The sequence below is a fragment of the Rattus norvegicus genome, chromosome 6, assembly GCF_021556685.1.
Source record: "Rattus norvegicus strain SHRSP/BbbUtx chromosome 6, alternate assembly SHRSP_T2T, whole genome shotgun sequence".
Taxonomy (NCBI): Eukaryota; Metazoa; Chordata; class Mammalia; order Rodentia; family Muridae; genus Rattus; species Rattus norvegicus.
The window spans coordinates 138587786-138604041 of record NC_141539.1 but is presented as its reverse complement, the minus strand read 5'-3'; the positions used below and the strand labels follow the sequence as shown (position 1 = coordinate 138604041).

At 48.6% G+C, this 16256-nt stretch overlaps 2 gene segments (V, D, J or C); both read left to right on the top strand.

Moving 5' to 3' along the window:
* The window catches only part of LOC134479197 (Ig gamma-2A chain C region-like), a 398327-nt gene that overhangs the window by 226251 nt on the left and 155820 nt on the right, over nucleotides 1–16256 (top strand).
* Nucleotides 1–16256, top strand: part of LOC148005505 (Ig gamma-3 chain C region-like) — a 53067-nt gene that overhangs the window by 34249 nt on the left and 2562 nt on the right. Inside the window, 4 exon segments of the C gene segment in view lie at nucleotides 13837–14127; nucleotides 14493–14537; nucleotides 14636–14965; nucleotides 15065–15379. Of these exon segments, the coding sequence occupies nucleotides 13837–14127; nucleotides 14493–14537; nucleotides 14636–14965; nucleotides 15065–15379 (981 nt within the window).

Genomic DNA, 16256 nt, shown 5'->3' with positions numbered 1-16256 from the left:
CTAAAACAAAAGCAAATAAAAAAAAAACGCAAGAGGAGTAGAAGGCAGGAAATGATCAAACCAGGGCTGATATCAACCATGCAGAAACAAAAAGGACTATACAAAGAATCAACAAACCCAGGAGCTGGTTCTTTGAGAAAAACAACAAGATAGATAAACCGTTAGCCAGACTAACCGGAGGACACAGAGAGTGTATCTAAATTATCAAAATCAGAAATGAAAAGAGAGACATAACAACAGAATCTGAGGAAATTCAAAACAACATCAGATCCTAGTACAAAAGCCTATATTCAACAAAACTTGAAAATCTGGAGGAAATGGACAATTTTCTAGACAGATAACAGGTACCAAATTTAAATCAGGAACAAATAAACCGTTAAACAATTCCATAACTCCTAAAGAAATAGAAGCAATTACTTAAAGTCTCCCAACCAAAAAGAGCCCAGGACCTGATGGGTTTAGTGCACAATTCCATCAGACCTTCATAGAAGACCTCATACTAATACTGTCCAAACTATTCCACAAAAGTGAAACAGATAGAGCACTACCAAATTCCTTCTATGAAGCCACAATTACTCTCATACCAAAACCACACAAAGACCCAACAAAGAAATGAACTTCAAACCAATTTCCCTTATGAAAGCTGACACAAAAATACTCAATAAAATTCTTGCAAACCGCATCCAAGAACACATCAAAATAATGATCCATCATGATCAAATAGGCTTCATCTCAGGGATGCAGGGATGGTTTAATATATGAAAATCCATCAATGTAATACACTATATAAACAAACAAAGATAAAAACCACATGATCATTTCATTAGATGCTGAGAAAGCATTTGACAAAATTCGACACCCCTTCCAGATAAAAAGTCCTGGAAAGAACAGGAATTGAAGGCCCATATATAAACATGGTAAAAGCAATGTACAGCAAACCAGTAACCAACATCAAACTAAATGGAGAGAAACTTGAAGCAATCCCACTAAAATCAGGGACTACACAAGGCTGCCCATTCTCTCCCTACTTATTCAATATAGTACACGAAATCCTAGGAAGAGCAAGCAGACAACAGAAGGTCAAAGGAATACAAATTGGAAGGAAAGAAGTCAAAATATCACTATTCGCAGATGATAGGATAGTATACTTAAGTGACCCCAAAAGTTACACCAGAGAACTACTAAGCCTGATAAACAACTTCAGCAAAGTGTCAGGGAATAAAATTAACTCAAATAAATCAATAGCCTTCCTCTACTCAAAGGATAAACAAGCTGAGAAAGAAATTAGGGAAATGACACCCTTCACAATAGTCCCAAATAATATAAAATGTTTTGGTGTGACTGTAACCAAGCAAGTGAAAGATCTATATGACAAGAATTTCAAGTCTCTGAAGAAAGAAATTGAAGAAGATCTCAGAAGAAAGAAAGATCTCCCATGCTTATGGATTGGCAGGATTAATATAGTAAAGATGGCCATCTACAGATTCAATGCAATTCAAGCAATCTACAGATTCAATGCAATCCTGATCAAAATTCCTATTCAATTCTTTATAGAGATAGAAAGAGCTATTTGCAAATTCATTTGGAATTACAAAAAACCCAGGATAGCGAAAACTATACTCAACAATAAAAGAACTTCTGGGGGAATCACCATCTGTGACCTCAAGCAGTATTACAGAGCAATAGTCATAAAAAACTGCATGGTATTGGTACAGAGACAGACAGATAGACCAGTGGAATAGAATTGAAGACCCAGAAATGAACCCACACACCTATGGTCACTTGATCTTTGACAAAGGAGCTAAAACCATCCAGTGGAAGGATAGCATTTTCAACAAATGGAGTTCGTTCAACTGGAGGTCAGGACGTAGAAGAATGTAAATCAATCCATTCTTATTTCCCTGAACGAACCTTAAGTCCAAGTGGATAAAGGACCTCCACATCAAACCAGATACACTCAAACTAATACAAAAAAAAAATGGAAAAGAGTCTCAAACACATGGGAACTGGGGAAATTTTCCTGAACAGAACACCAATGGCTTATGTTCTAAGATCAAGAATAGACAAATGGGGCCTCATAAAACTGCAAACCTTCTGTAAGACAAAGGACACTGTCATTAAGACAAAACGGCAACCAACAGATTAGGAAAAGATATTTACCAATCCTACATCTGATAGAGGGCTAATATCCAAAATATACAAAGGACTCAAGAGGTTAGACTGCAGGGGGACAAATAATCCTATTTTAAAAATGGGATACAGAGCTAAAAAAAAAAAAAAAAAAAAAAACCTCTCAGCTGAGGAATATCAAATGGCTGAGAAGGACCTAAAGAAATGTTCAACATCTTTTGTCATCAGGGAAATGCAAATCAAAACAACCCTGAGATTTCACCTAACACCACTGAGAATGGCTAAGATCAAAAACTCAGGTGACAGCAAATGCCAGGGAGGAAGTAGAGAAAGAGGAACACACCTCCATTGTTGGTGGGATTGCAAGCTGGTACAACCTCTCTGGAAATCAGTCTGGAGGTTCCTCAGAAAATTGGACATTGCACTACCTGAGGACCCAGCTATACCTCTCCTGGGCATATACCCAAAAGATCCTCCAACATACAACAAAGGCATATGCTCCACTATGTTCATAGCAGCCTTATTTATAATAGCCAGAAGCTCTAAAGAACTCAGATGCCCTTCAAGAGAGAAATAGATGCAAAAAAATATGGTACTTTTACACAATGGTGTACTGAGCAGCTATCAAAACAATGACTTCATGAAATTCAAAGGGAAATGGAATGAACTAGAAAATATCCTGAGTGAGGTAACCCAATCACAGAAAAACACACCTGGTATGCACTCATCGATAAGTGGATATTAGCCAAAAAGTTTGAATTACCCAAGATGCAATCCACAGACCACAGGAAGCTCAAGAAGAATGACCAAAATGCAGATGCCCCCACTCCTTCTTAAAAGGGGGAAAAGTATCCATAGGAGGGGATATGGAGGCAAAGTTTAGAGCAGAGACTGAAGGAATGGCCATTCAGAGCCTGACACACATGTGGTCCATATATGTACAGCCACCAAAACTAGATAAGATGGATGAAGCTAAGAAGTGCATGCTGAAAGGGAACAGATATAGATGTCTCCTGAGAGACACAGCCAAAGCATGTCAAATACAGAAGTGAATGTTAGCAGCAAACCACTGAATTAAGAACAGGACCCCCTTTTGGGGGAATCAGAGGAAGGACTGAAAGAGCTGGATGGGCTGTGGCCCCATAAGAACAACAATGCCAACCAACCAGAGTTTCCAGGGACTAAACCACTACCCAAAGACTATACATGGGCTGACCCAGAGCTCCAACTGAGTAGGTAGCAGAGAATGGCCTTGTTGGGCTCCAGTGGAAGGGGAAGCCTTTGGTCCTGCCAAGGTTTGACCCCCAGTGCAGGGGAAAGTCGGAGGGCGGTAAAGGGGGTGGATGGGGGTGAACACCCGTATGGGGGAGGGGGAGGGTATAAGGGACTTATGTACAGGAAATAACATTTAAAATGTAAATAAAAATATATCTAATTAAAAAAGTAAAAAGAAAAAGAAGAATAGAACCTCATGACACTGAGAAGCTTCTGAATGGCAAAGGACACTGTCACTCAGACCAAAGCAACAGCCTACAGAATGGGAAAAGAGTTTTACCAACCACACATCTGATAGAGGACTAATAACCAAAATACATAAAGAACTGAAAAATGCTGGACATCAAGAAAAAAAGTAACCCCAACTTAAAAGAGGGGTACTTATCTAAACGGTATTCTCAAAAGAAGAAACTCAAATGGCTGAGAAACATTTAAAGAAATGTCCGACATTTTTAGTAATCAAAAAAATGCAAATCAAAAGTACTCTGAGGTTTCGTTTTTACATTTGTCGGAATGTCTAATATCAAAAACAATGACAGCTCATACTAGTGATGCTGTGGAGAAAGAGGAACACTCATTCATTGCTGGTGGCAACACAAGCTTGTAAGGCAACTATGGGAATCAGTATGGCAGTTCCTCAGAAAGATGAGAATCACTCTATCTCAAAATGCAACTATACTACTCATGGGCAATATACCCAAAAAATACTTCAATCTACTGGATTTTGTCAAATGCTTTCCCAGCATCTAATGAGATGATCATGTGGGGTTTTTTTTTTTTTATCAATGGAGACTGAGAAGGGTCCACTTTTGACCTTGCATTTGAATTCCTTGCCCTTCAGCCAATGTTGGCTAAAAATGCTGATTACCTGGAAGGTTCTGTTGTATTGCTCCTTGCAGGCCTGCAAGTTGAGCCATGTGCACCTGATTATCATTCATGAACCAGTTGAATTGGACCTCCTGGCTCAGGGCCATATATATGATCTTGGAAGTCAGAGACATCCTTGGACTTTGGATGAAAGTTGAAGATAGACTTTCTCACCCTAGGAGTTCAGGAGCTGGTGATGAAAAGTGGAGATGGCTCAGGACCTGAGACACCCTACAGCCTGGGTACTCTTCCTCATCTTGGAGCTGGGAAGCAAAGCTAAGTGATTCATCTGGACACATGGGACACTTGATGATCTTGGCCTCAGAGCCCCCAGATATTCTAAAAGGAAGAGTGGGAAGTAATGAGGTCTGAAAAAGAGAAGGCACCAAGCCACGGAGGGGAAGAGCTTGACTCTAATGTAAGTTCAGGTCAGGCTGCTTCTCAATATGATCTTTGACAAGTAGGGTGACCAGAAGATGGCATGTAAGCCTCCAACATGAGGGTTCACTCCTTGAATGAAAGGTACATCAACAGACTCCAAAAGACATACAAACAGGAGCTCCTATCAACTTGAACTACGTTACCTTCCCTGGTAAAGGCTGCCCAACCTGATTTGTCTAGGCAGGAGTCTGATCTAGTCTGATCAGTGAACCCCTCAATCCCAAAGCTACCCTCTTACCAACTTCCTTGTCCACTTGGTCTTGCTGGCCAGGTAGACTACATTGCAGATGACGGTCTTGTTAGCCCTGGCACTGCCAGGATTAGTCATTGAGCCACTGCGGGAGTAGAATCCAGACTTCAGTACAGGTAGGAAGATTATACACCACTGAACAGGAAACAGAGGTTCTAGGACATAGACATTTGTTCAGGCACACCACCTGACAGGGCTCCAGGGTTCCAGGACATGGTCATTGGCTCAAGAAACTAGCCTTTGACTAGGCATCCCCAGATCACCATGGAGTCAGAAATGTCCCCACAGCCAGGATCCAGAAAGAAAGCATGAGGCTGTGGTTCTGGCTACAATATAGGAGGAATATGTGAGTGCCCTATCAGACATAGGTGGACCCAAGACCTTGGAAGACATCTTCCTAATCCTTCCCAGGGCCCTCCCTGGCCCTTTGGGAAGATCAGGCAAAATTCAGAAACTGGGCTTGTTAGCAGCAGATGCTCACTTGAATTACTCATCTACGTTGTCTGGACCCCACTCCACTGTAAGGTTTCCTGACTAGTCCGTGTCTTTGTGAAGTTCCCTCCTTTGACCTTCCATCCTCTTTGTCAACTTTGCCTTCCCTGCCATCTAGGCTCCTGCAGTCCTGTATCTCCCTTTTTACTTCCCTGACTTGTTACTGTCCAGAGTAGTTTGAATGAGAATGGCCCCTGTAGACGCGTGTTTGAATCCTTGGTTCCCAATCAGTAGAACCGTCTGGGAAGGATCAGGTGGTGTGACCTTGTTGGAGGGGCTGTGTCACGGGAAGCAGGTCTTGAGGATTCAAAAGCCCATGCCATTCTCAGTTAGCTCTCTCTACCTCGTGTTTGTAGATCAAGATGTAAGCTTTCAGCTACGGCTTCACCTTCATGCCTACCTGCTTACTGCCATGCTCCCAATCATGGTGACCATGCCCTCTAACCCTCTAAAATTGTAAACCCTTAAATAAATGTCTTCTTTTATAAGTTAACTTGATCATAGCATCTAATTGAGAAATATAAAAATAACTAAGAAAGAAATTGGTATCAAGGAGTGTGTTATTGCTGTGAGAGGCCTGACCATGCTAGGAATTACTTATTTTTGGTTATAATTTCCAGGAGGGAGTCAAGCTCTATACCAAGTGGACAGCTAAACTTTGCATTATTAATTATATGGCTATGGCTTTAGAGTCATGAAGGATACATGAGTAAAGGGACTGTAGGATCTTCCTCTGTGCTGAAGAGTTCATGAGGCCAAGTGTGTGACGGGCTCCCTGTGTGGAGTCACTGATAGGCCATTGGATAAAGTTATAAAAGGCTACAGGATTTGGAGTTTTCTCCGCTTGGCTTCACTCTTGTTTTGGTTGAGTATTTCCTCAATATGTCCCCATTCCTCACTTTTGGAATGGTAATATATTTGTCAGTATCACTGTATGATGAAAGTATGTAATTTTCTTTAGTACTTTATGGGGCTTACAATAAAGACATTGCCTTGAGTCTCAGAAGAGACTTTGGATTTTGGACTTTTAAATTGTGCTGAGAATTTAAAAGTCTACAGGGACTTCTATCACAGGGCTGAATGTATAGTGCACTCTGATATGGCCAGGAACACACGAGGGCCAGGAGCCTATCTGGTGGTTTAAATAAGAATGATCCTTTTAGACTCATATGTTTGAATACTTGGTCCACAGTTGGAAAGGATTAGGAGCTGTGGCCTTTTGGAGGGACTGTGTTACTGGCAATAAGTTTTGATGTTTCAAAAATCCATACCATTCCCAGTTAGTTCTCTGTGCCTCAGGCTTGTGGATCAAGATGTAAGTTCTCAGCTACTATTTGAGTTTCCTGCCTCCCTACCTGCTGTCATGCACTGTGCCATAACAGTCATGAACTCTAACCCTCTGAAACAATCAACCCCAAATGAATGCTTTCTTTTATACGTTACTTTAGACATGATGTCTTATCCCAACAATCACAAAGCAACTTAGCCGGTGTGTGGCCCGATTAGTGGTGCCTGCTCTCAGTTCCCATGTGCTCTTCACAAACTCAGGTCCATGACCTTGGTCATGCAGGCTAAGCCTTCAGAGTTGGGTTTGAGCTAAAGAGAGTGAACAAATCCCACTCCTAGGCTCCTGACTCTGAGTCTGCACTGACTGCACGATGCCCATGGGACACTTCCTCAGCCTGCGGGCTACTTCAATTCCTAAATCTGGGCTCTGGGCTCTGCTTGACCTTGGTACTCTTTGAATCTTCTTCCTTGACTTCTGAGGTTCAGCAAGCCTGTCATGAAGCTTCCCAGCATGGGCATCCCTGGTCTGCCCTGTCCTGATTTCTCTGGATGTCTCTGTGCTTCTTGTCCTCTGCAGCGTGTTTTTCTAATGGAAATCTAATGAGCTCAGCTCTAGTTCCCCTACTGCCTCTTCTCTTATCCTGAACCCCACACTTACCCCTGCCTTCTCCTGTGTCACTGGTGCTGCTGTCTCTACTCCCAAGGAACTCTCTCTTTCCAGGAACCCTCAGCCTTCAAATTTAGAGTCTACCACCATTCTTGAAGAAGATGGCCATATTCCTATCCCTTGTGATCCTGGTGCATCCCCTTCAGTCCCAGAACCCTGCAGACCTTGCCCCCCTCTTCTAACCTGCACTTCACCCTCTGACACATGCCTGTCTGGTTCTATGACATCATCCCTCCCTTCTCCCCATGCAATCCACTGCCCTGTGCACACCACATTGCTGTACCAGTTTTTCTCTTTCCTTTCCCTGTCTCGGTGTATTCCCTGTCCTCTGGACAGGCCATATTAGCCAGCCCCAGGGACCTTCCCTGCCTAGGTCTTCTCAAAGTATAACCAAAGGCCCCTCCTGGCCACTAGCACAGGTTCCTTCTGTAGCTATGCTATTCCTGAATGTGAGCTGAAGTCTTTAACACGTTCTGGTCACCATCAGGCTCATACTCTGTGTTCTATCCACCTGCTGTCAGCCCCCATTCTCTTTCCTAAACCACAGATTGGTTGGGATTCCCCTAAGGAAGCACTGTCTGGAGAGAACTGGGAGACACTGCCACCATATTTGGACTTTAACCTGAATAAAAAGCCTCCCTATCCAGAGAGATGATAAAGACAGAGAACAGACTCAGCCAGCCCAGGAACCTAAGGAGGCTATGAACACAGAGAAGCAGGTAAGGGCCAGGCTTCCTGATTTCTCCCCTGGGTCTCAATGGTACTACCTCATCCACCCCCACCCATCCACGTGATGCAGCTTCGACCTGATCTAGGCTCCCCTTATCCCCTGACACAGAAACCCCTAAAAAAGGGGAACTTTAGATAGTACCTTCTGACACCTAGTTTCAATCCTGTTCTTAGCCTTGCAGAGATGGGTATGGGGTGGCATTCAGACCTTTGTGACAATTTGGTTGCAGCTCCTGAGAGGAAGGATCCCAGAGCTAAGCTCCTGGCAGACATGGGCCAAAGCAAGAAAAGAGACAGTCACTTTTATATTTCCCACGCAAGAGTTGTATCAGCAGAGAAAGGAGAGTACAGTGGGAGGTCTGGGTCAGTGGTGAATATCAGCAGAACGGAACAACCAACAACCCATGGAAGAGTGGGAAGGAGTTGAGATACAAGACTGTGGAGGGGTTCCATCTGCTGTATAGGTAAGACAGCCTGAAGAACATTGACCAGACAGGGGTCTAGGAATGCCACAGGGTGGAACATGGGCCAGTGGATCTGAACACACACACACAACAATAACTACTACTAATACTCCCACCACCACCAGAGTCAGCCTCAAGGAGATGATGGGCTACATCAGGAGGCCTGTGAGATGAACTTGGTCTGTCTGGAAGCTTATAGGACCAGATCAGCTAAATCAGCAGAGAGGAGGTGTCCAGAGGAGCCAGAGCTCTGCAGCAGAAATCTTTAGGGCTGACAAAGGTGAGTTGATAGTTCATCCAAGAGGGACACTAGGCGTGCTGGCAAAGCCAAGAGTGGTATCTCTAAGGTTTGGGAATCAAGCTCAGTGTGGAAGAGATGAGAAGCAGAGGCAAACTTGAGCTGAAATAGGCCAAGATTGGCAGGAAGAAGTCTAAGAAACTCCTAGGATCAGGTGAGTCAGCTACAGGTGAGCTGTGAAAGCTGGACATTTGGGAGGACAAAGACAGACTCAGAAGCTCTGGGAATTATGAAACAGCAGAGAGGAATTGAGGTACCCAAGATTTTAAGGTACCAGATTGAGCAGCCACAGGAGAGCTGGGGCAGGTGGGAGCTTAGGGGACCTGAATAAACCATTATGTAGGAGCCGAGGTAGCTGGAAATATGGGAAAATAGACTGACCAGCTACGGGAGAACTAGAGGAGAATGAACTTAAGGAATCTGAGTGAGCAGCCATAGTGGGGCTGAGGAAGCTGGGTGGGTGGGAGACCAAGCTGAGAGGCTAAAAGATAACAGGGATAGGTGAGAGTGTGTGGTACCAGGATGAGAGCTAAAGGAGATTTGGGCAGGTGCCAATATGGGGAACCAAGCTGAGAATCTACAGGGAGCCAGGTGGCAGTTCCACAGCTTCAGGACAGTCCTAGGAGTTTAGGAAAACAGGATGAGATGTTACCTGGACACTGAAGTAAGTGGGAACTCGGACAACCAGACTGAACACCTCCAGGGATCCCAGAGGTATTCGGTGAGGGGGAGTTGGGAGAGAGGGTGGTCATGGAGCTCAGGAAAACCTGAGCACCAACAGCAGTGCTGAGGCAGCACTGGGGAGCTGGGGTAGGTGTGGCTGTGGGGACCAGGCTGGGCAGCTCTGGGGAGTTGGGGTAGGTGTGACTATGGAGACCAGGCTGGGCAGCTCTGGGGAGCTGGGGTAGGTGGGTGTGTGAGGACCAGGCTGGGCAGCTCTGGGGAGCTGGGGTAGGTGGGTGTGTGGGGACCAGGCTGGGCAGTTCTGGGGAGCTGGGGTAGCTGGGTGTGTGGGGACCAGGCTGGGCAGTTCTGGGGAGCTGGGGTAGCTGGGTGTGTGGGGACCAGGCTGGGCAGCTCTGGGGTGCTGGGGTAGGTGGGTGTGTGGGGACCAGGTTGGGCAGCTCTGGGGAGCTGGGGTAGGTGTGGCTGTGGGAACTAGGCTGGGCAGCTCTGGGGAGCTGGGGTAGGTGTGGCTGTGGGGAGCAGGCTGGGCATCTCTGGGGAGCTGGGGTAGGTGAGGCTATGGGGACCAGGCTGGGCAGCTCTGGGGAGCTGGGGTAGGTGTGGCTGTGGGGAGCAGGCTGGGCATCTCTGGGGAGCTGGGGTAGGTGAGGCTATGGGGACCAGGCTGGGCAGCTCTGGGGAGCTGGGGTAGGTGTGGCTGTGGGGACCAGGCTGGGCAGCTCTGGGGAGCTGGGGTAGGTGGGTGTGTGGGGACCAGGTTGGGCAGCTCTGGGGAGCTGGGGTAGGTGTGGCTGTGGGGACCAGGCTGGGTAGTTCTGGGGAGCTGGGGTAGGTGAGGCTGTGGGGACCAAGCTGGGCAGCTCTGGGGAGCTGGGGTAGGTGTGGCTGTGGGGACCAGGCTGGGCAGCTCTGGGGAGCTGGGGTAGGTGGGGCTGTGGGGACCAGGCTGGGCAGCTCTGGGGAGCTGGGGTAGGTGGGTGTGTGGGGACCAGGCTGGGCAGCTCTGGGGAGGTAGGGTAGGTGGGGGTATGGGGACCAGGCTGGGCAGCTCTTTGGAAGCTGGGGTTGGTGAGATATGGGGACCAGGCCAAGTAGTCCTGGGAGTGCTGTGATATGTGGGGGTGTGGGGACCAGGCTGGGTAGTTCTGGAGGAGCTGGGATAGGTGTGACTGTGGGGACCAGGCTGGGCAGCTCTGGGGAGCTGGGTTAGGTGTGGCTGTGGGGACCAAGCTGGGCAGCTCTGGGGAGCTGGGTAGGTGGGAGTGTGGGGACCAGGCTGGGCAGCTCTGGGGAGCTGGGGTAGGTGGGTGTGTGGGGACCAGGCTGGGCAGCTCTGGGGAGATGGGTTAGGTGTGGATATGGGGACCAAGCTGGGAAGCTGTGAGAAGCTGGGTTAAGCAAGGCTGTGGGGACCAGGCTGGGCAGCTCTGGGGAGCTGGGGTAGGTGTGACTATGGAGACCAGGCTGGGCAGCTCTGGGGAGCTGGGGTAGGTGGGAGTGTGGGAACCAGGCTGGGCAACTCTGGGGAGCTGGGGTAGGTGGGAATGTGGGGACCAGGCCGGGAAGCTCTAGGGAGCTGGGGTAGGTGGGAATGTGGGGACCAGGCTGGGCAGTTCTGGGGAGCTGGGGTAGGTGGGTGTGTAGGAACCAGGCTGGGCAGCTCTGGGGAGCTGGGGTAGGTGGGAATGTGGGGACCAGGTAGGGCAGCTCTGGGGAGCTGGGGTAGGTGGGGCTGTGGGGACCAGGCTGGGCAGCTCTGGGGAGCTGGGGTAGGTGGGGCTGTGGGGACCAGGCTGGGCACCTCTGGGGAGCTGGGGTAGGTGGGTGTGTGGGGACCAGGCTGGGCAGTTCTGGGGAGCTGGGGTAAGTGGGTGTGTAGGAAGCAGGCTGGGCAGCTCTGGGGAGCTGGGGTAGGTGGGTGTGTGGGGACCAGGTTGGGCAGCTCTGGGGAGCTGGGGTAGGTGTGACTATGGGGACCAGGCTGGGCAGCTCTGGGGAGCTGGGGTAGGTGTGGCTGTGGGGACCAGGCTGGGTAGTTCTGGAGCAGCTGGGGTAAGTGGAAGTATATGATATCAAGCTGAGAGTAGCTGCAGCTGAGCTGGGGTAGGTGGAGTGTAGGGACCAGGCTGGGCACCTCTGGGGAACTGAGGTGGGTAGAAATGTGAATAACCTTTCTGATGAGCCACAGGGGAGCTAGGGCTGTCAGATCACAGGTCCCAGGTTATACAGCTTCTGAGTCAGGGTAGGGGGTAATTCTTGAGCAGAGGAACCAAGCAGGTAGGATAGATTGAGCAGCCACAGGGGAATGGGTTGGTAGGAATTGGAGGGACCAGGCTGAGTATGTACAAGGTGATTGGGAAACGTCGAAGTTTGGGGTGGGGACGGGGCGCAGATCAAGCACTTGCTAAGGTTCTGGGGCAGATGGGAGTGTGGGAAAGTGGACTGTGTTGTTACAGGGAACCAGGACATGTGGTTGTGTGGGAAGCCAGTGTGAATGACCACAGTGTACTGAGGCAGGTTTTAGTGCTAGGGTACCAGATCAAGCACAGGAACACAGTAGTTCTAGCCAGGGCGACTAGGAGTGCTGTGGCAGGAGAGTAAACATGAACCAGCCCAGGGCCTTTGAAGACCTGAGATGAGTCAGGAGGTGACAGTTGAGGGCTTGGGAATCCAGTGAGGCGAGAGGACAGGAGACAGCTTAGGGAAACTGGTCATCTCACCTCCCTGCTGTGTCAGCGCTCCTATAGCCGCTCTGCACCTCGTATCTGTATATACCTATTAGCAAGAAAATAGTAAGAGCTGGGTTTGGATATAGGACTGTGAGCAAGGACTAGATGGAGGGGGAAATGATGGAGAAAGAGAAAGGGAAAGTGCCCGGGGCCTGTCTAACTCACAGGCAAGAGAGAATCGATAATGAGGGACAAGAAGGGCCTTGGCTAAGCAGGGCAGGGAAAGTCCCTGCAGCTAACAATTTCCGAGGAACAATATAGACAGCAGTTCTCAACTGGGGGCCCATTTTAGTTTCTGGAGATGAAGAGGAACATACCGTAGGAAGGTCAAACTCTTACAGAAGTTAGGTATAGAGTTGGATGCACAGGGCGGGGGCGGGGGGCATATCAGGGTATGAGCAGTAGGAGCCAGCAGCTATGGTTAAAAGAAGGATGATCCTGAAGCTAAGAGAAGGAGACCTGGGCTGGAGAGAATATAGCCTGACAACCAGTTTCCTCGTGAATGGCAGCATATCCTAAACTCAGGGGCTCAAAGCTTCTAGAAAGAAAAGGGGGACTCGTTGGGATCTGGAGACACTGGCGCCAGTGACACAGGAGAAGGCAGGGATGAGTGTGGGGTTCAGGATAAGAGAAGAGGCAGTAGGGGAACTAGAGCTGAGCTCATTAGATATCCATTAATAAAACACGCTGCAGAGGACAAGAAGCACAGAGACATCCAGAGAAGTCAGGACAGGGCAGACCAGGGATGCCCATGATGGGAAGGTTCATGACAGGCTTGCTGAACCTCAGAAGTCAAGGAAGAAGATTCAAAGAGTACCAAGGTCAAGCAGAGCCCAGAGCCCAGATTTAGGAATTGAAGTAACCCAGAGGCTGAGGAAGTGTCCCATACATCGTGCAGTCAGTGTAGACTCAAGAGTCAGGAGCCTAGGAGTGGGATTTGTTCACTCTCTTTAGCTCAAACCCAACTCTGAAGGCTTAGCCTGCATGACCAAGGTCATGGACCTGAATGTGTGAAAGACCTGAGACCAGGGCCACAAATTAAAAACAAGGCCTATTAAAAACAGATGCCAGACACATAAGCTGGCACCAGTGACACAGGAGAGGGAGCAAAGGAACACCAGGACAGCAAGAGGCAGCATAGCAGGACAGGCAGAGCCAGGGAAGGCAATGAAGACTCACTGAAGGGAAACACGAATGACGTGCACAGCCTCAAGACACAGATGCAAGAGGCTCTAGAGCGGGACATAGGAAACACATGGAGAACTCATCCACCAGCTTTCTGAAAATGCATTTGGAATAGAGCCGTGCTCAGAAGTTCAACTGGCCAAGCCTAGCTGGTGATCCTGGGGTGGAGAGGGTCTAAGGTAAGGCAGTTGGAACCGTCAAGGTGATGCCTTGGTCTAGGTGATATGCATGCTCTTTGCAGAAGCCTGGCATCCTTGTAGGACCAAGGACAGAACTCCTCCAGGTGCCTGGATCCAGCCCTGTCTGATAAGCTCACACATCTTCCTATCTTGCAGCCAGAACAACAGCCCCATCTGTCTATCCCTTGGTCCCTGGATGCAGTGGCACATCTGGATCCTTGGTAACACTAGGATGCCTTGTCAAAGGCTATTTCCCTGAGCCGGTAACCGTAAAATGGAACTCTGGAGCCCTGTCCAGCGGTGTGCACACCTTCCCAGCTGTCCTGCAGTCTGGGCTCTACACCCTCAGCAGCTCGGTGACTGTTCCCTCCAGCACCTGGTCCAGCCAGACCGTCACCTGCAGCGTAGCCCACCCAGCCACCAAAAGCAACTTGATCAAGAGAATTGGTAAGAGGGTGACCAAGGGAGATAATATTTAATCAGGAGGTCAGGCTGGGGTCAACCCCTTGTATAGAACAACCAAACTGAACAGACCTTGGCAGAGAGACAACACCAATCAGGGCAGTGGGCTTCCTTTGTGTCTACCTCCTAGAAACTTCTTTTTGTGTTCCTCACACTCAGAAAGTGGTCCTCTGGAATGACTACCAGTAGCTCACATCAGGGACACACAGAAGTGGACATGGGTCTCAACTTGTAAATGGTCATATCCAGGAACACCTTGGCCTGAGACAACACTAGGGCCATCGTTCTCCTCCCCAGACTATTGCCTTCTCCCTTCCAGGCCCCATTAATGCCCAGTCTTTTCTCTGCAGAGCCCAGAAGACCCAAGCCCAGACCCCCCACAGATATCTGTTCATGTAAGTCATTTAAGTATCCTTTAGTTCCAAGACATGATCGTCCCAAACAGCCAAATGATGGAGGACAGTTGCTGACCCACCCTATCTCTCTCCACCAGGTGATGACAACTTGGGTAGACCATCTGTCTTCATCTTCCCCCCAAAGCCCAAGGATACACTCATGATCACCCTGACCCCCAAGGTCACCTGTGTGGTGGTGGATGTGAGCGAGGAGGAGCCAGACGTCCAGTTCAGCTGGTTTGTGGACAACGTACGAGTATTCACAGCTCAGACACAACCCCATGAGGAGCAGCTCAACGGTACCTTCCGAGTGGTCAGTACCCTCCATATCCAGCACCAGGACTGGATGAGCGGCAAGGAGTTCAAATGCAAGGTCAACAACAAAGACCTCCCAAGCCCCATCGAGAAAACCATCTCAAAACCCAGAGGTGGGAACTTCAGGCTGACTTCATGGGGGCTGGGATGGGCGTAAGAATAAATGCCTGCGTGGACGGCCATGACCTCTGTGTCTGCTTCTAACCCCACAGGAAAAGCCCGGACACCTCAAGTATACACCTTTCCTCCACCTCGTGAACAAATGTCCAAGAATAAGGTTAGCCTCACCTGCATGGTCACCAGCTTCTACCCCCCATCCATCAGTGTGGAGTGGGAAAGGAATGGGGAGCTGGAGCAGGACTACAAGAACACCCTACCCGTGCTGGACTCAGATGAGTCCTACTTCCTCTACAGCAAGCTCAGTGTGGACACGGACAGTTGGATGCGAGGAGACATTTATACCTGCTCTGTGGTGCACGAGGCTCTTCATAACCACCACACACAGAAGAACCTGTCCCGCTCTCCTGGTAAATGAGCACAGTGCTTAGCCACACCCCAGGTCTTACAAGACACTGACACCAGCCCTAACCCCTGATCCTATAAATAAAGCACCCAGAGATGGGACCCTGTGAGATTAGCCTGGTTCTTTATATGGTATATAGTTCACGATATGCCTCAGCCACAGGCTGTGGGGTCTGGCCAGGGTTCAAGGTGTAAGTTACCCTCCAAGAAAGAACAAGGTCTTACACTGCCAGACCCAGAGCATGCAAGTGTACCTGGCCTTGCCAGAGATCCTCCCTCTCTGGATACTAAGTTTGGCCCAAGGGGCCCTCTCCATACTCTTCCCCACAACCAGCAACTGTTCTGTGATGGGACTGGAAATAACTATAGAAAATATCCCAAAAAATCAGCATAGGGAATGCCTCCCACCTCAACACAAACCCCACCTTCGTCTGTCTGTCCTTCCCTCTACCACAACTCACCTATCTTGACCAAGGAGGTCTTGTGTGCATTACATAGGCAAGCTGTGACACTGACAGAGTCTTAGTCATACATGAAGTCCATTCATCTCGGCCAGACCTCCAGAGATAGGGATAGGGATGACTTCTCTGAAGGACACTACCTCCCATATGACATCCGTTCAGACCTAAGCTCCAAGACACTGAGACCTGTGACTCTAGCTGCTCCCAAGGAAGTGGCTACTCAGATACCCACATAGAACTATTAGAACCAGCCTGCTAAGCATCACTCAAACCTCATGGTACCTCCAAGCATACATTCACCCATTGATACCTCACCTAGGCAACCTGTATAGCCACCAAGTCCATCTTAGTGTCCGGATATACTTAAACACTATCTAAATGTCCACATTTGGACCAGTGCAGATGAAAGATCTCTCATGGA